We start from the raw sequence: 21,996 nt of genomic DNA, 5'->3' as shown, positions 1-21,996 counted from the left end.
TTAATATAGAAAATAAAATTACACAAAAATTTGTTTTCCATACTATGGGTATTGGGATGTTAATAATAATGAGTAAATATTATTACGCATAGTCCAGTTATTGATGTAAAAAGGAGGGTTTTATTTATCGATATTTTTTATTGATTGAATCTTGTAGGTGAGCTTCCAGAACTTCCCACATCAGGATAGTCATTTTAACATGATGTTCATACAAAATTATAGCGGTCGAAACGTTCAAGCTCGTTTTCTCTAAAATCCTGATCATTGACTGGTACAGTGAAAAAGGCTGTACGTAGTCAGACACACTATATTACGTTTTTTAAGGGAATTTTAAAATGTACGCGTTTAGCTAGTACATGCTCCTCGAATTGTTTTAGATTATCCGGTGAACAATCATGTACACAATCAATTAAGTAGATTTCACAGTTCAATAATTTAAAAAAAAAAAATTGTAAACTCAACCCAGACCAAGATTTAACGATCCGTGGTCGGCTAAAACACACCAGAATCGATAGCTCACGGCTAATTACACAGTTATAAATCATGCTGGACGTGAATCCCCGAGTTTAAGTCGCGAGGAAATCGTTGTCTGTTTATTACCTGGTCGTTGCCGTTTCGACTCGCGATCGTCGGCATTGTACGCCTCTAATCGAATCGACTTACACGACCGTAATGTAACTACGCGGATCCAAATTACTTTACCGAGAGAGTACAGAACGATCTGTCATCCTGGACGATACGGATTCGCATCCCTCCTACCCGGCCTCGGCCATTTCCTTTTCACCACACGGATATCGTTTTAATGGCGAGCATTAGGAGCTACCTGTACGGAGTAACGAGACCGAACGTGGTTCGGCTCCAGAGAGGAGATAACTGTTTCCCTCCACAGAACGCGTACTAATCCTGCGTAATTTATGTAACATGTAAATCGAGAGTGGGGAGGGTGCCTCTAATGCCGATTCAACGGCGGGGCAACTGTTTCTTCGTCGACGACGAGAAGACGTTCTAAAGGCCCGCAACCACGCGTGACCAAACATTCTCTTCCGTGCGCGCCCGAACGCTCGACGTTTGTCTCTCTCTTTCTTTCTCTTCTATTCTCGGTGGATTTATCGAGGCCCCCGGAATTTTTGCCTGTGGTAGCTCTCGTCGTCGTCGTCGTTCTACGCGCGTGGATTCTTCGGATATCAGTGCTGGTTATGGAACGGTCTTTTCATAGCCCGATCGATGCCCGTAATTATCCTCCGAATCGTCCACGGTCTATTTCTGGACACGCTCGATATCTCGTCCCAGCTCGGCATCTTTTGCCCCGGGAATGAGACTGGGCAACCGTTAACCCTTTACCGGAGCAGATTATCCTTTTTTGGAACGGTAGTTTGCCTCCCAATCACTAGCAACCAAGGGAAAGAAAGAAAGCGCTTTATCTCGAACTTTCCGCGATGGAATTCAACTGGGGGCGAGGATCCTGTTTTGTTGAGTTCCGCGGGAATAAAAAACCTGCCTATCCTCTAATGTTGTCTACAACCTCATGTAATGGTTTTGGTACAACCTTCGCTATAAAGTAATCCAAGTTTTTAATTTTATAAAAGACTTTAAAAGAAAATCTCTCTCCTAAGATTTCTTCGAATTCATCCAACAGACAACTGACCAAACAATCTTCTTCCTACGAATAAACGTAGGAAGACGTTGTGATTCACCTTTCGTTTGCAAAATGAGTAGAAATCGAATGACACAGGAAGTGGACGCATCCGGCTACTATATAAACGCTCGCTCGCTATCTGCGCGAACGGGACGAAGAAGCCACCGTTCATATTTCTTGTTCCACCTCACCCCCCGATCTTTACTCACGTTTTCCAGAAACGGCTGATAACGCTCCCGGTAGCGACAGATGATTTCCGGACGCGATACGTCCTCGAGGGGCAGACCGTTCCCGGAGCCTTTGATTTCACGGATAACCGGATAACCGAGCGAAGCCCCCGCGGAGTCAACAACCGGCGAAACTCGAGCGAAATTGTCGCGACGATGCTCTGGCCACCTACGAACCATTTACCGTAGTTTTTCCCAGGATCGAGACATTGATGATAGACCGAGAACACGTAGATCGATTCGTCGAAACGGAGACGACTGTGTGTGGTTTTCTTTCGCCGCGATTTTCCGTGATGATCGATGGGAACTGGAACGGGCTGAGAGCCAATGTGTTATTTAGATAAACAGTTTCGCGGAACGATACAAAAGACGAAGAAGCTGGTTGGCTCGTGTTCGTCGAAGAGACTTCTTACTCATTATATTCTCATTACGTTATGAGTTGTGAAAAGATGGATCTTGTTAATCAACATTCCAATTACCGTAACACATTTTCCCTAAGCGAACGTATGCGGTATCAATATTATTATTACAGGAAGACCAAGTCCACCGAGGATCTTCCTGTGATCCAGTTCTTATCGTTGCATCGTTTTAAAAGGAAAATTCCTCGCGTAAATACACAGTATATGGAAGATGTTAACCAAGGTACCCATTAGCAAGCTATTTAAACGTGGTATCGAAAAGAAAGTAAATAAAATATATACCTACATTCTATTCAAGCTTCAGCCTATAGAGTTCCAAGTGTCGTGAACAAGTAATTACGTGTTTCTTGCATGGTTGCAATTAGTACCCTATCACAAGCAATTTAGGCGAATTTCTTTTTCGTCGGTATATTCCTTTTTTAACCACGACAGTGTTTTTTTACGTGATGCCCGACATTTTATTAAATTCATCAAACAGACTTTTTCCCGCTGGCGTTCCATGTGGCCCGCGGCGATCTGCGAACATAATAATTATTGTGAACGGCATATTAGCTTATCTCGAGCTGGCATCGAGTTCGTTTCAAAAGCAACGGTAACTTGTTTCTCCTAGATCATTCGTTCGCAGTTTTCCCCCTTGCTCTTTCTCTCTCTCCCTCGAATCACAGTCTTTTTTTCTTTGAACGTCGATCGTTCCGTCGCGTTTTGTTTCATACCGCTGTCACGGCTTCGCCTGCGGCCGAATCCACAAAAGGACAAGAAGCCACCATCTCGTTTTAACGAACGAACGGGGATCGATAAGAGTAAAACTGAATTCCGTTCCGTGTTTATCCGATCGATCGTACGGAATCGAAAATTATCCCCGCGAGATTATTCCTATTACGTCCGTAAGAAATATGAACTCCGCGCTCGCTCGCTCGCCGATAAATTATTCACGCTCCGATGGCCATCTTAACTCGTCTCCCCGGTAAACGGGGTCAGAATCATCTCGCGTTCGTCTGCATACTTTGTGTGTCGCGGATAGCATTCGCAGGTTGGCATAATTGCTCGTGGTTCGACGGAACGTAGCGGGATCGTGGAAATATCGAATGGATGCTAGGCGATTCTAAATAGATCTTACTTCTACTCACCTTTTGTAACATCATTTCGGTAAAATTGTGGAGATTTAAGGGAACTTTAGATTTTTTAGATTTGTGTGTTGATTGTATACCTTGTACCTGTAAAATGGTTTAATACTCGTTCGTTGAACAGAATAACCTAGCGTAAAGACGTCATCTCGGTAATCTGCGGTCCGGTGATTTCGATGCATGGTAAGAGAGTATCGCTACCGCACTCGAAGTGTTAAGAGGCATTACTCTCGCTCTTAAAAGGTGTGTTTTGTGATAGAATTCTTTTACTAAATTCGGCACTACTCTGCCATCTAGTTTATCAATGTTTCTAATTAGGGACAGGTTGCCGAATTTGGATCAGTTTGTCATATGTAAAGCAAACTGCATCATAACGATCGCTAAAAATATAAAACACCTCTCGCCGGTCATTTCTACACTTATTTCCGATTTATTGGATTTTTTCACCACGATGCGATGATCCAAATTCGACAAGCTTTTCTACTTCGGTATTTTAATCTTGCTGAAAATTGTATGCCAGTTAGAGAACTATTTAGGTCATTCTACAAAGAATTTAACACTACACGAAGAGAATCAATCAAGCTTCCTAAATCCGAAGGAATCCATCTTCCTGATAAACTCTGGACGATGAACGGTACGTCTAGTAATTTATATCCCCAAGATTACCGCTGCCTATATCAGCCATGTCTCATGCATCCCTATCGGATCACTTCCGCCAAAATCTTCTTTCTCCTACCGTGATCCTTTTAACGATTCGTTAAATCGTCGATAATGTCCCGTAACATCGCATCGACGGGTTCGATTTATCGCCTCGATCCCAATCTACGGATTACATTCACCTATCCGCTGCCAATATCTCCAGGTCCCGGGAGCAGCATCCGCCGGTGATGAATCACCGTTCTCCCGACATCCTTTTTTCGCGAGTTCCACCTTACACACCGGTCCCGCGAGGATGCTCGAAAACGCGAAAAACTCCCATTACATAAGCCGCTATTCCCGTCTAATTAATATGCGTTACGGGATCGCGGCGGTGTCTTCATTAAGCAATCCTGGCACGCATGAATCACGATAATCGCGCGCGAAGCTGCGCAACCTGCACTATATTCCTCCGGTGGGCTATTTTGCTGTCTCTCTCTCTCTCTCTCTCTCTCTCTCTCTCTCTCTCTCTGTGTGTGTGTGTCCATCTTTCTCTGTCTTTTTCTATCTTTTTCTATCTTTCTGTAACTATTCCTAACTTTTCATATCTCTTTCTATTTTTCTCTGTTTTTTTCTGTCTTCCTCCGTATTTCTCTGTCTTTCTTTTGCTACGATTTCCTCGCTCCCTCTGTGCTGAGGATCCCGCGCGAATCGAGAATTTGCATGTAACTGCAATTAAGCCGGCGGCCGCCTCGGAAGACGCGACGAGGAAGCGGCTAGGCGTTGCGGCGGACAGCGCGGGTGTGATGTACATACAGGACGTCGGAAAAATGATAATCGAACCTTCGGGGGATGATTCTGCTTAGCCGTGCCGAAGGGAACTGGTTCGATCGTAAACAGAGAGATGGGGATCTGACGCGACTCGTCGCGTGGTAAACGAAACATTGACATAATAATTATGCTGGAGATTATGAAAATGATGTGAGTCGAACATTCTTTCGTAATATATTGAAATATTATTAATCGATGTAACATAAAATAGGGGAAAATGTCGATATTTCAGATTCTTTTTTTACTTACATCACTTTCACAATATCACCAATTTACAGGGCATAGCATAACTATGAAACCATCCTTAAAATTTTCAGTCCATATGTTATTGTGATTAAAATAAAAATGAACTACTTTTTTCTAGGGAAGTAATCTTTTCTTTTCTGAAAAAGCATTATTTTTCAACACGATGTCAGACATGAAATCTGTATTTGTATGAAATTCCGCAGTCTACTTATAACACGAGAAGACGTGAAGATATTTAGACGAATTACGAGTTAGTCCGTTATTTAGCGTCACGTCGATGAAACTCATTTCTTTTATGAGAAGATCGTTCCAGCTTCTCTCGTAATAGTTCGTAAGAAGCTCCCGAGAATTTCAAGAAACCACGTAAGTGGGACGACGAGGTGAAACGAAAACAACCAAGATGACACGGGAATAATCCAAGATATTACGCGACACGGCCGGACATTGTCGAATGGGGTTTAGCGTCTCTGTAATTGGTACCTAGAACCGACACAGAAAGGCCCCTGATGTTTTACGATTGCGATATTGATGACACCGGTTAAAACGCTTCGCGAGTAAACGAGCGTAATGAGGGTAACAGGTTAACCTGGCGGGGCCTTTGATACGATTTTTTTTTATCTGCAGTTATTACATTCTCACGAACCTGAAATTGCCTCTGTGTCCCGCAATTGACCCATTTGAAGCGTTGTAAAAAAAAAAGAAGAAAAAAAAACACGAATAATTTGCTAAACATAAATGGGAACACAGACTATCATGCCTGAAATTATATCCAAATGTTGGATTACGAAACAGTTAATTAAAATTAACGAGTGACGCGATACTAGACGAAGCAGATTCGCGTTAACATCGGTTAACCATAACAGTGGCGATAAATCGATCCGCAGAGAACCATTAAACCAAGTGGATCACTGATATCGAACGGAATTTAATATCTCCGGAACGGTGTTACGTTCATTGCCCCGTAAATTAACACGCGGGAACGAAACAATTACGTTTTCGCGGTATATAAAGGTACAAAGTTATGCGTGGTACGAGAATTTACGAGTGTCACGACTAAATATATAATATACTAGATAATCCGAGATTCTCCAGGATAAAGGCAATGCAGCGTCTTATCACCAATATCCTCGGGCGATACGGATGATTCAGGTTCGATCGTTCAAGGTCATCGATCGAGAGGGGGAGATCGCGAACGTGTATTTATATATGCACGTAGATCGAGGCAACGGCGTGCTGTCGGCCAGAGGATCGGTGCCGCTATTCCGAAGCGTTTACTCGGGTCCCTCTATCACCGGTAGTTACATCATTACACGGCTAATAGCGAACGATGACGCATGGTCCTCGAATTACGATCGTGGATTAATGCAAGGCTTAAGGCTACCGTTCGTTGATCACCGACGACCCTAATCGGACACGGGCCACGACCCCGAATACTACGTTGCCGTGTTCTTGCTCTTGGCTGCCTGTGTTCACTGAGGACTTCATCGATGACTTTTCACAGACGGGAATCACGGGACCTTTTGAAATCGAGTAGCTTCCTGTAAGTTTCTGTGATGAAGTCGTGGTATCGTGGATCACGGTACCGTAAGTTGGGGAACTTTGACTTACAAGGGATGTTCGCGAAGTGATAGATTCCGATTTTTCTGTAACTTTGCTCAATTCTTTATGGGACGAACCTAAAGGTGGGTATCCATTTGTTCCGCATCCTCGTATTATATCGTATCGGCATACGATGTAATACTTGCCAAACCACATTGATACGCAACGGCGATACAAGGATACGCAACAAGTGGATACGCACTTTTAGAATTTTGCTATACTTGTTTGGGTGCTACCTTTAGAGTTTAAAGAAGGAACCACTTTTTCTATCCGAAGCGTCCCTTTTACTCATTTGCTTCTAACTCGTGAGCTACAAAAGATATCGAAACAAAAATTTAGATAGATTTTATATCGGTTCTAGTTATCCATATATCGGTAGGAAAAAATTTTAGAAGAAATTATTTTTTTGAACATTTTTTTAAGTGTATTTTTTTAACGTCAAAGTTACTCCAAATGACAACACCGAAAAAAACATTCGTTCGATCCGTTGGTCAGTTATAGTTAACCCCAATGGCATTGAATTCTCTGCCACTGTAAAGAAGTCGAAGAAAATACTGGAAGGAACTACGTATTCGTAAGTTCCATCGATGCAAATTATGAAATCGTATGTGCCGAGGTCGGTCTTTGATCTTCGGCGAATGAATGGCTAAACCGTGTCTGAAAACGGAAAGTTTGATCGTCTGTTTCGCGAGGAATTCGTGGATAATCGAGCTGTTCTGGAAGAGGGGCAGATCGGACGTAAGAAGTAAAGCACCACCGGGGCGAGGGAAGATTATTACAGGCTCGACGCCGCGCGGCTAAGGCATTTCGCTTTAACGACCGGATTCGGATGAAATTAAAGGGGAATAAAACGCGGGGAAAACAGAACGAATAGAGAGGCACTGGTGGATTGAAACTACTCGCCGCTTAATCGACCGTAAGCGTTGTTCGACGCCACCACCACCACCGCAGTCGGATCGGGGAGGATTCCGTTAATTTGTTATTATAATTTGTTATTATTTGGCCTTCTTGTCAAATCTATGAAAAGAAGGCCACGAATTAATTTTGCCACCTAATACATGGAAGATAATGAATCTGAACAATTTTCGGATGCCTTATAAACCTTATCCACGAATATACAACCCCCTGCTAGGTAGAATCGTCCTCGAAGTTACGGAACAATCTGTCCGATGATCCCTCATTTTTTAACTCTTGTCGCGGGGGGATACAACTCGAAGAAGACGATCTCCCCACCGGGGAGGGGGGCGGTTAACCGCAATCACGGATTGTTGGCGAGCACGTATCTTATAGGTATACGCGTTATCGTGCATAAACGATGGGAAACACGAATTTATGTCTTCCATCCGAACGACCCTATTTCTTCTTTTTCGAAGCCACGTTCCTTGGTTCCGCAGGGCAAGAAATTTATGTAATCGCCGGCTTTTTTCGCGGATTCCTGTTGATAACGCGACGAACCGGCAAGGATTTACGCGAGACTTATCAAGATCGATACGTCGGGTGCCTTGGTCGGACGTTGGAGCAAGGGAGTCGCGATCTTGGTGGACAGGATCGAGGCTGGAGCATTAAGTTGGCTTTGGTTAAGGTGGAGGTATACTCCACGGGATCTTCTGTGTACTAGACTTTATTGAAATTGATTTCTATGATTGCCTATATATGCATGCTTCGTTATTTACTGTCTGTTATGAAACTGGTTCTGACATAATCAGTGGAAGATCGTAAGGGAATCTTATGAAGAGGTACATGATTAATTTAAGCGTAAGTTTTTTCAACCCAAATTTTGGTTCCTGTGAAACTTTATACGTTTTTAGGGGACCTTGACAAAAGTATGAAGAGAATTTCCTTGTGGCTACTTTTTGGGTTTTCAGGCTGAAAACTCCACTTAAAAGTTAATGTGTATATATCGAAAACTATACCACATACATAAAAATTGTTTAAATTTGAAAAGGATAATTCTTCAATAATTCCTATGTTACAACCAACATTTAAAGCTGCAGTTAAAGCAAGAAATAATAACAGATTTATTTACTCTCAATTTCAGACTCGAAGTCCTGTCGGTCTGTTGATTTTTCTTTCGGTCACGCCTTATCAAGTTCATTTCCTTTCTTCATTCGGTGGTGAAGGATACACGAGGCAAAGAAAAGTTGCAAGTCTAAAAGGACTCGACATGCACGACTGCGCTCCCAGACGCACCGTCCTCCCTCTATGTGACTACGGCGATCGCAAAACATCCGCGAGGGGTGAGGAATCGCCTCTCCGCTCTTCTCTGTTCCGAAACGAAATTCGTGTCTCGCTCGAACGACTGCCGATCCTCACCGCCCCAGGTCGGTTCTCACAGCGTGCAATACCCCGAAGCACCACGGAACAATGGCCCGGCGTAGATTGAGCGAGTTTAACCTTGCAATCAGACGGAAACCGTGAAGCGCGGACACCTGAACGCTGGAATTGATTAAGAACGGTAAAAGAAACGATTAACGGCGGAAAATATCGCTGTTGTCTGGGTACTGGATTCTCCCACTCGGGGACAAGAAATTAGTTGGTTTATCGGCATCCAGGGAGCGCGGGACTTTTCGTTTCGTTGGTTCACAGGCTTCTCGAACTCTACAATATTAGTTTAATAAGTGAACAGGTGGGATTCTTGGGCGACGTGAGTGGTAGTTGTGTCACGGGTCTATGGAGATCTTCGTCGTGAGTATTTAAATAATGGTCCAGCGAATAGTTTACTCCTGAAGAATTAATTCACTTAAATTACTTGATACATTAGTATGTTTAATATGTAATTCTTTGCTTCCACAGTTTCTTCAATAATTACTAGAAACAAACGTGTATTAATTGTAAGTATTCGAGTAATTCGAATATTAAAATGATTCAAACATCAAACTCGAATTCTACGACTATTCGAAGATTCGAGTATTCGAATCATTCGAATATTCGAATTATTCAAAATATTCGAGTATTCGAATATTCGTAATAGCCCCAGTTCGTAGTATGACATTTCCTTCTATTCGAGCAACCTGTGACCACTACAAGCTTCCTTCGAGAGTCGTTATACTAGGGTCGAGGTCTCCAGGGTCGAACACAGAAGGGGTTAACTGTTGCCGTACGAACCGCGTTGCTATTTTCCAGGGTACTGGAAATTCGAGCCTGCGCTCTGAACCCGTCCTCCGGCCGGTTCTCACAGTCTCGGCTCGACCTACGAGCTTATTAATCGGCCGGCGAAGCCGTCCCAGCAGCAACCCGGTGAATAAACCTTGACGCCGAATTGCCTACAATCTTTGGAACTTACGAGGTGGTAGTCTTGGTTTTCCATGCTCGAGCGAACTGGACCGCGCCGTCCTAGGCCGTACGTCCCGGTTAATGTTAAAAGCCTGATTAAGACGCTACCGCGATTCCGCGAGCGGCCGTGTTGCTTCTTGGCAACGTTGTCTTTCTAATTATCGGATCCTCCGTTTGTCGGTCTCTGATGCTTTTATCGTGGGATCCGTAATTGTGCGTGAACGGTGGATGGCCAGGTTCTCAGTGGTTTTTGATGGTGATGCTGCAGCATCCTGACTTCGCAACAACCCACGGGAAGTTTAAGGACGATTTCGTAAGAATTTTGCGTGGCTGCGTCATCGTTGATACCTTGTTGCGTCGGGGTATTAGCAGGTTACTTGGAGGTGTTCATTAGCTGCTGCTTGACGAATGCTTTCCAGCGTGGAATTCAGGTTCTTGACGCTGGATGTATACGTGTATTTCTCTACTTTATTGTCGGGAATAATAACCGGTGGATCGCATTAAATTCCATCTGAACATTGTCGTCGTGATCCAGGACGGTAGCGAGTGAATTCTCGTTCCAGGGCTATCACGTTCCTCCCGCTAGGATGGAACCGCTCGCGGGCATCGCGACGATAATCGCGTCCGATCGAACGACGACGCCCTGGTCAAACGCAATTACGGTTCTCCTCGCCGTGTGGCGTGTGCACGGAGGATTCACGTGGCCTCCCGCGGCTTTTCCGCCGCGGCCCGCGGCGACTGCGAGCGTTATTCCGTGACACCCGCTACCAGACGGCCCGGTCTAACGGAATCGAAAGACGATCGGGGCCCAACGACTCCACCTTCGGGGCCACGTTCCTCCACCCCCGCGCCCCTCCGCGACCGAGCAATTTCCGACCGTGAAGTAATTGCAGGTCGAAAGTGGATTGGCAGCGGGGAACAGAATGGGAAGGGAATGTCGTCGATGATGAAGCCATCGATCTGGTTTTTCTGGACGTTCGACCGGTATTTTCGAGTGATTTATGGAAGATTACTATATTTTCCTTCTTATGAAGTTTTAATAATTGTAATAGCTTCTGGTGGATTAAGTACGGAATGGTCTTAGAAGTAAGTGATACGTGTCGATTATAGACGATTAGTTCGATGATTGTTATTAACGGTGTTTGACTAGAGGGACAGAATTTTTTTGATTGATATTTGCAGCAAGATATCGACGAAAGTACATCATTGAAGTAACAAGTGAATCTCGTAGTTTCGGTTATTTTGTGGGTTTTGGTCTAGGAGAGAATTTGGTGTTTTTTTGCTTGGTACTGGAACCTATGCAGAGTAGGGTAGTACAAACGAGAAGGAGGTGATTCTATGAGAAGAAATAACGTGAAAAAGAAGAATACATTTTTTCGTCTGTGGTCTCGTTTTCGAAAGAATTGGGTTTAAACGTTCATATAAACACGTGTATTCGTACCGGCAATAAGTAGAAACGGTTCGCAATGGACAGACGCGTCAGCCAAATCCTGTTCGGTTTCTAAATCTGCCGCCAAAACATTTATTCTCTTTTTAGGACTTATTTTTTTCGCAGAATCACTTCCTGCCAGGTTATACTATCCACCCTGAGATGCAGTGAGACACAGTGAGTGCGTAAATTAAAGCCTTAAATGGAGATATCGATAAATTTAATTGCATTCTGGGCGATGCAATCAATTTCAGGCTGCAATGGTCATTTGTGAATTGATTCCTACAATTTCTACTCACAGACGATTGCTGTACTAGTTAAAATTAACCTGCAGTTGTTAAGGATTAACAAGAGCTCGAGTTCCTTGTCTCCTCTTAATTGCTGTATTCACGCTCGGAACATGTAAACTCTAATTAGCAACCAATTTTACGACCTCGCTATACAGGTTTCAAAACTATTACCACATACTAATCTTCCTTCGGTTATGATAGAATTTATTTTAGTACCGATGTTGGCACAGTATTCGTTACTGGCTAGTGGAAATCTTTAAGGATACAAAACGATTTTTCGAGCGTCCTGTATATCAATGAAGAATAAAGAACGCGTGAGCTCCGAGTTCCGACTCAACGAGCAAATAATCGTAAAAAACACAGTTTTCCTTCCATTTATTTAACATCACCCGGAGCATCCGCCAATAAACACAGGCTCCCCATAATCACTATCATACGCCGTGTAATGGAACGCTCGGGGCTCGCGTAATTTCAGTTATTCGCATAAACGCGCGCGAGCATTAACTTCTCCTAACAGCAGAGAAATTGACTTTCCTTCTCGCCTGTCAAACTCCTACATTTAAGATTTCTCGAACGAACACCCTGTCCTGTGTCAAATATCAAATTCATAATTACCATGAAAATAATAATTATATCCCAAAACGTAGGAAAACAAAACTCAGCCGTTTACGATCCAGGATGATCATCCGGGAGCTATTATCCTTGCACAATTTTCAGGCCCCACCTCGATCCGCTCGTTCTTGATCATAACCGCGGAACAATTGGGAGCAACAAGAGCTATGCGCATAAATTCGAGAAATAGAAATAACCAAGACAAAACTGCAACGATTCCTGAACTGAATAGCCGAGTGAGTAATGGATCCTGCGCTTATCCGTTCACCGGTTCGCAACGAACGCGCGCGTTGGTTAAAGTGCGCGGCGGTTCTGGTACTCGTTAAAGACATTTCGTACGGTTTTCTTGTTTGCCTGGCGCTCCGCGGATCATCGTGTTCGCCGGGCGTAATTATTTGCACGTAGCCAGCCGGCTGGTAAATGGAGCGGAAGGTGTTACTCGTGGGACGGGCTCGCGGATCGTTGCACGGAAGAACCGGGTTCGCCGTTAATCACGTCGGGGTCGGCTCTTGTATTATGCGTTCCTCGGAAGATGTGCAAACGGAAGGAAGGCTGGTCCGATTGGGTGCACAGTAAAACCTCGATGAGTGTTCGAAGACTCAGAATTGACAATGAAAGATTCCCAGGTGTATTTTTTCTTTTACGATTTCACTGTGAAAAATAGCTTTATCGTTAATATTTTCTGAGATACAAAAGGAATTCTCTTCTTCTGGCAAATGTTACAGGTATTCGAAACCTTAAGTGTTAATACCAGCGGAACGGTATTTCATGCCGACTCAAAGAAAACTAAATTCAGTTTGAAATCGTTATCACGTGTCTGACTCGATGTCGTAAGGCAAGGGGTTAATGAGGTTCGGGACAGTGATAGAGCTTGAAATTCTGTGGCCAATGATATTTTTATCAGCCGCATATGACCCTTAGTTTATAAAATATTTAATGTTCAAAGCGGAGGAACCTTCGAATACTCATCCAGAATTCACTGTATCCCCGTAGACTCACTGTTTGCAACGCAATCGAGGGAAACCTCGTAGAACAATCTATAGGACGGGTTAGCTATTCGTCCTTTCGTCATCACGTGGGCGGACGTTCTCGTTTCACGGGCGCTATGGATCGTTAGCTTGGCTCTCCACATTGCGAGAGAGTTGCATGATGTAACTAGCATCGGTCATCGATAGACGTGTCTGGGTGCAGGCGATTAGGATCGTCAACAGATGTTCGAGGCGATGTTATTGTTGCGGTTACATCAATTACGATTGGATTTCTATCAGCAGCTCACCGTGAAAGACGGGATTAGAGGATACGAGATGAGAAGTGGATGGAGTGATTTTGATCGCTGATCATTGGATACTCGTTGAGCTATGTGACGTAAGATATTTAATGAAACCTGACTTCGGGGCTGGGGTTCAGGAAATTCTGAGGTTTTATAAAGTGCTTCCAATCATTTATCAACGATACAATAAAATGAGTAATAGCAGCGGAATTCCTTCGTTTCATGCTAGAACATTTTTATTCAACCTTCTTTTATGTAGACGGAAGCATTCGTCGGGCCATATAGGGGATTGACGCCCCTAAGGCGCCATCTCTAAAGCGGAAGGGATGTCTAGTTGGCATCGATTCGTAACTAGAAGGAAAAAGATGAATGAACAAACGAAATTTCTTTTCTATTCCTCTTGCTTTTCAAGATTTCTAGTAGAATCATTTCACCTCGAATATCTACAAATAATTCCTCACGTAATACTATCTATGCCAAGCTTAATCAAGATCAGTCACGCTCGACTGATATTCTTATTCAACAAGATAGTCAACACTAAAAAACTTACGTTCTACCCATCTGGAAAAAGTACCACAACCTCTAAATCCCCGACAAAAAAACTTCCTAAAATCGTCTAGGATTCGTCCTGCTGATCCACTAGCTAGATCGTTCCTATTTCACCTCCATCCCGAGGCCAGCAATTCTCCCGCGCTACACCGAAATAAATTCGTGTCGGTGGCCAGTCAGTCGGGCGAGACAGGCCGACCGCAAAGGGTTAAAACCGGCGAGATCGATGTCAAAGAAGGAAACCCGTTACAACGTTCGAGAAAGGAAGTCGATGAAGTGCAACAGACGGAACACGAGCAGCGGGACGGTCGCTAGGGTGGGTGGCGAGGTGTTGGCGAAGAAAAGCCAACGGAGGAGAAGGAAAAGGGGTGATAGAGCAGGGAATTCATCGTGTCCCTTTCGTATGTGAGCCGAACTGACACGAATCGCAACGAGTTACGTCTGCCCCGTAGCGCAACGAGATCCGAGGGTCTTGTTCATCTCCGTGTTGATCTCGCCGTCGCGTGACTCATCCTCGGCTACTTCCTCGTTTTCCACGAGCTCTAGGCGAAGTTCCCATGAGTCCCATAACCGGCATTCCCTGGGCCCTTTTCGGTCCAAAGGAGCGCTCTTCAGAGCGAGCGATTTCGCATGCGAAACGCGCACTCCCGGTGACGCATCGACGAGGATTCCCTCGATCCTGGCCCCCGATTAGACCGAGCCACGCGTGGCAATGATCCGATTATGGCTCCCAGCGATCGCTATCGGCCACTGTCCTTCGTTATTATCGCGACATTCGCGTGTTGGACGTGCAAACGGTGGACGTGAGGCCTCGACGCTTTCTCAGGCTATTCTTTTTGGTGGGAAATCGCGGAGGGAACCTGTACGCGCGTTCGGGGATTGAAGGTCGTGGCCGTCGCTTGAATAATCCTTGGTCTTGATATATGTGCACTTTGCTCGCGAGTTGTTCTTAAGGAGGACACTCTCATTATGGATTCTGTATGCGAATTTTCGTGTTTCTTCGTACGATAGCTGGCTTACACTCTTGTAGACGCTTTTGAAGATATGAAGATAGGTGAGATACTTCTAGATTTATCCTTGTTGAACTCCTTATTATAAAAGTTAAATTTGCTGACAACGAAAATTTAAAGACCATCTAACAAAGTTCGTTTGTCTTTCTCGTTACAGGTACGGGATCGTGTGGTTGCTGTCTACCGTGTCGCTGCAATGTCAGGTAAAGCCTCTAAAAGATGAAACATGAATTTCAGAATGTGACATTTCGCGAGGCGTGGGATTAAGCGTAAAATGATACTTTCAAAGGCGACGAGTCACGAGAACACAGAAGGCGACGGGAACGCCGAGGACACGGTGTTGGACGAAACGACCGAGGACTACTGGGCCGGAAGCGGATCCGGCCCCGAGGAGGACGACTCGCTTCACAACGAGACCAGAGAGGCGTTAACGCACGAGGCCAGCGACCACGACGCAGTAAGTATCGTTACACGATCAGGAATCGGCGTTCGAACACCCCGATAACTAATCGAACTTCCAGTGAACACCGGTTACTCATGTTACCACCTATTGTTAGAAGGCGCTGTCAGGCCTCCTTCGATAAAGTCGAAAGATCCTAGCCGCGAGGTGAAAAATAACGATTTTATACGAGCGTGTTTCGCGCAACCATCGGTTATTCGCGTGACGGGGAGAAGAAACGACAGATCGAAGAAGGAATCGATCGGCAGGTTGAGATACGGCTGGTCGTTCGGTGATTCTTAATCGGTGAAAATGGATAATTATTTCTGATTTTACGGCGGTGAATATGAAGCCTCTAAACATTAAATTAACCGGCTCACTGTGGTTTTTTTTGGCATCCTGTACAGAATTTTTTTTCTTAAAGTCAAGAACCAGTAATCATTTTAAAACTATGTGAGTCAATTTAAAAAAATTTTCATTCTTTTTCTTTCATAATTAGTGTGTTTGCTGACGATAAATAACCGATAGTAACATTGCTTTTCTAATGTTTGGATGTCATTCAAAGAAGTTTCGTACTGCCGATCGTCAAGAAATGTTCCAAATATTGTAACTAAGGTGATACAATAGGCGTCCACTGTGACAGACAAATTGATCCATGATATCGTCACTTTTTTGAACTGACAGATGTACAAAAGGAGAACCGATGAATCCTAAGAAGATCGAGTAGTAACAACTCTTCATTTACACGTTCCAAAATTCCACCAAAGTAGCAAAATTGATAAAGAGGATACATGTGAATACCCAAGAATGCACTTCTCCGCAACTGTAAACAATTAAAAGAATAACGTTTCTCGAAGTGTCGTAAATAAGTGACAAATTCGATCGAATTAAACCAGTTTCAGTCGGAAGACAGGTGTAGGTCAGGGACAAGACTAACAGACCCAACTCGTGGACATGATAGGTACGTTCACCTAGCCAGTCCGACCAATCCCAGCCGGACTAATGACTTTCGACACCCTAACCGCGCGACCGTTAATCATCGCATGAGCGCGCGTGTCATGATGAGACTCGAGAGACCGTAGGCAACGGAGCTACGGACGAGGATGATCATCGTAAAAGGAACACACCGTCCACGAACGTCGGATCGCGTACAAAATGACACGTGGCGGTTTTAGACGATGACAACGCGTGTTAGAGGTGAAGATTGGAATGGAAAGTAATGTACATACAACTTCAATCTCGAGGTAGCTACCGAGGAAATATCCTCGAATGAATTCTGTTATGCGTTCAGATCAGAAGTTTCCCAATTTACAAATAAATATTACGTTATATAAAAGTTGAAGTAAAATGTACCCACTTATGGCAGAATATAATCACGTACATTCTCCATCCAGATCAAGCAACAAATGTCGGTGTACCTTAAGTCTGATGGGTACACTTCCAGATAATCAGTATGACTCAACTTGTTCTCCAAGAATCAGAAATCACCGTCGAGCAAACGAGACCGTACAGAGGTTCGTGAAAGATCAATAGACTCCCCGATATCTCAGCGTATTTCCGCCAGTCGAAGGATCATCGCGAACGTAATCTCAATAGCCGCTAAAAGCCCAAAGAAGGCAAGGGAACGGCCTCGTTTCCTCGAAACGGGTCATTCCTCGGGCCGAATCCTCTTCCGCGACCAGGGCAAAGCATTCCGATCCTGAAAGCGTTACCTGAAAACGATACCTCTAAAGACGCCCGAGTCCGTCGTGCTTCGCCATAAAGCGGAAAGACAGGCAGATACGGCGAAAGAACGATCCTCTAACTACTCTAGTGGCCCATAAACGCTCGCTCGCCTGGCAATCGTGCCGTCGGCTCGCGCGTTCGAGTTCCAGAGATTCCTGAAAAGTGGAATCCATGAAAAGCAATAATTTCGAGCAAATAGAACGCGAGCGAGCGACGCCAGCTGCTGGTACGTGACAGCCGTTGCGACGATGGGCGGGAGAACGAAGTGAGATTCGCCGACGGACTTCGCAAGAACCGCTGATGAGACGAACAGGAATCCGTGGAGGGACGCGTAGCTGGGAGGAGAGGGGCGAGAACAGGGGCAAACAGAAGAAAAGGATGGGAAGAAGAAGAAGAGCGTGAAACGACACGATTGTTTCTACGGGTGCCGGCATGTGGAGGCTGTTTGCGACTTTTTAGTCCTTCGCGTTTACCACCGACCACGCGCCTGATTCATCCCGAGAAGCTTATGTACTTGAACATACTAGGAAAAAAAGTGAAAAAATTGTCGAGGAATTCTTAATTGTTCGTGGATCCTAATAGATTTCTTTAGAAGTTTTTTAATTACCCGAAGTGTTGAAACTGTACGGGTTTGCATGATCGTTTCCGTTGGTTCGCAGCGGGAAGAGACAGGAACTTTAAATGAAGATGTAGATAAATTTGTACACGTTCGGACGGTTGTTAACTTAGGCTGTAATTTGTGCGTAGGTGGTGTACGTCGGCGAAGGCGCAGCGTACGTGCCCGTTCCCTCGTTGAAAGGACGACCCCTCAGCCCGAACCTCCAAGCACTTCAAACACTTCAGGGTCTGCAGGGTCTCGCTGGAGGCGGTGGTACGGGCGTGGTTGGCGATGATGAGTGGAAGAGGCATCCGGAGACCTGGGACCGTGAGCACAGGAGATACAGACCTAACACGACCCGTGTACAGCGTAAGTAAATTAAACGAATTAGGGGTTGAACCAGCGCTAGCGCTTAAGCCCCAGAGCTTTCGGACTTTTCGACTTCCGACACTTTGACTACCGTGACACCATTTCGGTCTGGAATTGAGACTTAAAGGTCAGGAAGTTAAATGTTAAACAGTTTTGTTTAAATTCACGATGGAGATCAGGAGAATAGGAAGTCTGACAAACGTTGGATCACACAGTCCTTATTTTTTCAAAAGAGGACGCTTATCGTGTGAAAATTTTAGGGAGCTGGTTTGACATACAGACAGGACAAATTCATTATCAAAATGAAGAATTTTGAGTAACCAATGAAATATTTAATAAGTACTCCGTCATTTTTTACTGATTAAAAATGGAAATTCTAATTTTTATAATATATTTCATCTTGAACAAGTAGACTCTTCACTATGTACCTACAGTGTCTCACAAGTTTGTTGTGAATTTTATTTCAAAGTTAAGGAATGTTTATCAGAAAAGGATGATAAAAAGAATATCAAAACAGAAATTGCGTAAAAGTCTTGACACCTAATTATTATTTCAAAAGTATGTGAAGAAATATCCGAGTCACTGTATTATTCGAACGAAACTGTGTCCCACTCTGATCAGACATTCAAATTTAAACGTTTTCAACTTGCCGACTTTCGTATTTATGAAATTCAACGTCCTGGTCTGGAGGATTATTGTGCAAACTAATAAGAAAAAAGGATCGTAATTTCGCCAAGTAAAGCATGAACTTTCGCCCCTCGAGGCACCGTTATCGAACACGCCCGTGATTATTGCCGTTCGTGTGGCTCGCGGGATCGACCACAGGACCTCGCCCCGAGCCAGGAAATGATCTAAGCCCCCTGATCGATCGATCCAGAGAGAATCGGTCCGAGCGTCGCTGTGGACGTCAGCGTCCCGACACTCCGGGTTCCAGACAGCGATGGCGAATGGCTACCGTTAGAGTGGACGCAATTAAAACGGTGTTGGAAAGCCGTACGGCACTCCCGACATCGGGAGTAGGTATACGCCTTCGACGATGCGACGTCTACGTTCTCGTCTTTGGACGTCGACACCTCCCGATCGGTGTTCGATCGTTATTATCCGCCCCTGGATCACACCGATCGAATCGTACCTTCTACCGACGAGACGGTGACCTTTGCTGGCTTGCAATTTTTCAAATAACGACGTTACAGCTAATTTCTCTCGTTGAATCGATCGTGGAATTTCTCGCCAGCTCCGGAGATGTGTTCGAGAAACTGCCTTACGATTCGATTACGATCGACACGTCGATTACAATACCGTAAGTTGGGGTAACTTCGATTCAGTCAGGGTAACTTTGTCCTAAGTCAGAAAATGATCATTTCCGATTTTGCAGCACTGCAAATTCTTAACCTTTTCGTTATCACGTCAAAGTAATCTCAACTTACAGTACTCATTAGAGTTTTCCCATGAAACTAAGAAGATCACGGTAGATCAATCGTTTCTTGCAGAAAAAAATCATTAAAGAATATTATACCTTAAACGGTATTGCAACGTGGTAATCTCTCGAAGATCAAACGGATGCAAAGTATTTAGTACCTGATCCTGCAAGGTCTGAAATAAAAGACCGTTGCGCCCTTCTTCGGTTGTCCTCGACACGCTGTCCAAAACATTCGTCCACGTCCACGTTCGTCGATGATGGATTCCTCCTGTTCTCCCTCCAACTCCAATGTTCGTAGGTTCAATGAAGTCATAAAACCTGATCTCTGCGGGAAACGCAAAGGCCACCCGCGGTATCGTCAATTACGCGAAAGAAGGTTCATTACGTTTAATGTATCCTCTTCTGCGCGCACGATTCTGCAACCTCGGACAGCACCACCGACTTCATTCTCGTTTCTTCGCCGGCCACCTCTCTCCATCATCATCATCGTCGTCGTCGCTTCTACCCCACGATTCGTACGGCACCATACAGCAAGGAATATTATTGTTCCTTTTTATTCGTGATTTCGCGACGGGGAAGCTCGCGTATCGAAAGTGATGTGGATACACGTCGGTTCGTAGGTCAAGGCATCGTAAACGACTGTAATTGTGATTGCGAGCCTGGCCAAGGATCCCGAGCACGCGAACGATTAACAAGACGATTCTTTAACGATGAACAACCGTCGCTTCTGTGAGATGTTCGCCGGATAAAAAAAAAATAAAATAATGAGGAATATACGATAATCCACACCAGTGTGTATCTATAATTAGGTTTCAGCAACCACCATTAGTTTGGGATTCATTCGTTCCATTTCGTTCGTTGCGATCCAACACGACTGACAGTAAGTAATGGGATTTAAATGGAGGCAGGCCTTGGTATGATTTTGTACGATCATTCTTCTGTTCTTTTTTTTCTTCCCTCATGGTGCAATTTTCTTTTCGTTTAGACACACGCGGCCTGGAAAGTCCCGATCGTAACAAGGCTACCATTTTCTCCGTGGCAGGGTATCCATCAAAGTTTCACACCTTGATATTAGGCTCTAACGCGTTGTGTACCGTCGTGTATGGAACTCTCGCAAAAATATCGAAACGAAACGTCGTCGTACACCGTCTGTCCAGAAGTTTTTTGGTACTTGTACACGGACGCAAACTTGGTAATCGACGAATGGAAGAGCACTGCGAGGCTAACATTAATTCTTTCTGTGAAAAAATTTGAAGCCTTTGTGTTATTATTACTTATTATGGAAATAGAGAAAATATAAAGCAGTACAAAACTAATGGTTTTAAAAGACTGCCCTTAATATGAGACATTGATCACGACGTAAGGATCAAATTTAAAGGTCATTTTAAGGTCAATTCGATTTTCTTAAATGAGAACTCCCATTTTTAGCATCAGAAATGGAAAGAACGGAAAATTTTACATTCAGATATTCTACCAATACCTTCACTTAAAACATTATATTTCATTGATGAACTTATGGTCACACTTTTAAATTGAAATAACCGTTCTTTCCATTTCTGGTGCTAAAAATAGCGGTTCCCATTTAAAAAAATCCAATTAACCTCAAAATGACCTCTATATATCAAGGTCGCCAGCAGATGCCTCTTTCTAAACCCAAAAACATTTTCTTTTTCCTAAAACTACATTCCTTCGAGTCAATCTGGGGTAGTCATCTTTCTCGTACACCCTGTATGTGGCGATTTCTCGGACGTCCCGAATCACGGACGGAATCGCGAGTGAAAAATCTTCAACTGGCCCCGGCCGAAACACTTCTACGGGTGCGTACTCGAGCGGGTATCGGTGTTGCGCAACCGCCTCCATTGTTCACCCCTCGGACGTTTTGCCGGCCGATGAACACAAAGCACGTATCCGCAATTCTAATCAGACCCCGCGGGTGCATACCTTCGCCCCGCTCGAAAACGCGTGCAACGCGTGCAACCAGCACACGGCTGGCCAGCCAACTTGCTGGCTCCTCGAGCACGCCCGGACGAAAAGTTGTATCATCGAGTCGTAGCACCTCGGCTGTGACTATCGGCAGCCTCCATCTGCCGTCGTACATCTTCCACACTACTCCCGTTGGATTACGTCGTTTACGATGGAAACGGCCCTCTTACCACGAAGAGCGCCTATAAAGGGGGGCCCACGGCGGGGTTCACTTTCACTCGTCATCGGCGACCGGTTTTCCCCGCAGCTTTCCACCCACCGGATGTGCTCGATTTTTCCGACAATTTCGACACCAGGGATCACCATCTATC

The 21,996-nt window shown here is 44.5% G+C and overlaps 1 protein-coding gene across 1 annotated transcript in view; it reads left to right on the top strand.

Annotated features, from left to right (window-relative positions):
* The window catches only part of LOC107189092, a 74,921-nt gene that overhangs the window by 48,086 nt on the left and 4,839 nt on the right, over window positions 1–21,996 (top strand). Inside the window, exons 2-4 of the mRNA XM_015577526.1 lie at window positions 15,309–15,354; window positions 15,441–15,608; window positions 18,063–18,282. Of these exons, the coding sequence (XP_015433012.1) occupies window positions 15,309–15,354; window positions 15,441–15,608; window positions 18,063–18,282 (434 nt within the window). The remainder of the gene's footprint in view (window positions 1–15,308; window positions 15,355–15,440; window positions 15,609–18,062; window positions 18,283–21,996) is intronic.

This window comes from Dufourea novaeangliae, unplaced genomic scaffold (genome assembly GCF_001272555.1).
Source record: "Dufourea novaeangliae isolate 0120121106 unplaced genomic scaffold, ASM127255v1 scaffold125, whole genome shotgun sequence".
Classification (NCBI taxonomy): domain Eukaryota; kingdom Metazoa; phylum Arthropoda; class Insecta; order Hymenoptera; family Halictidae; genus Dufourea; species Dufourea novaeangliae.
The sequence above is the reverse complement of the archived record's forward strand: the minus strand, read 5'-3'. Positions and strand labels throughout refer to the sequence as shown.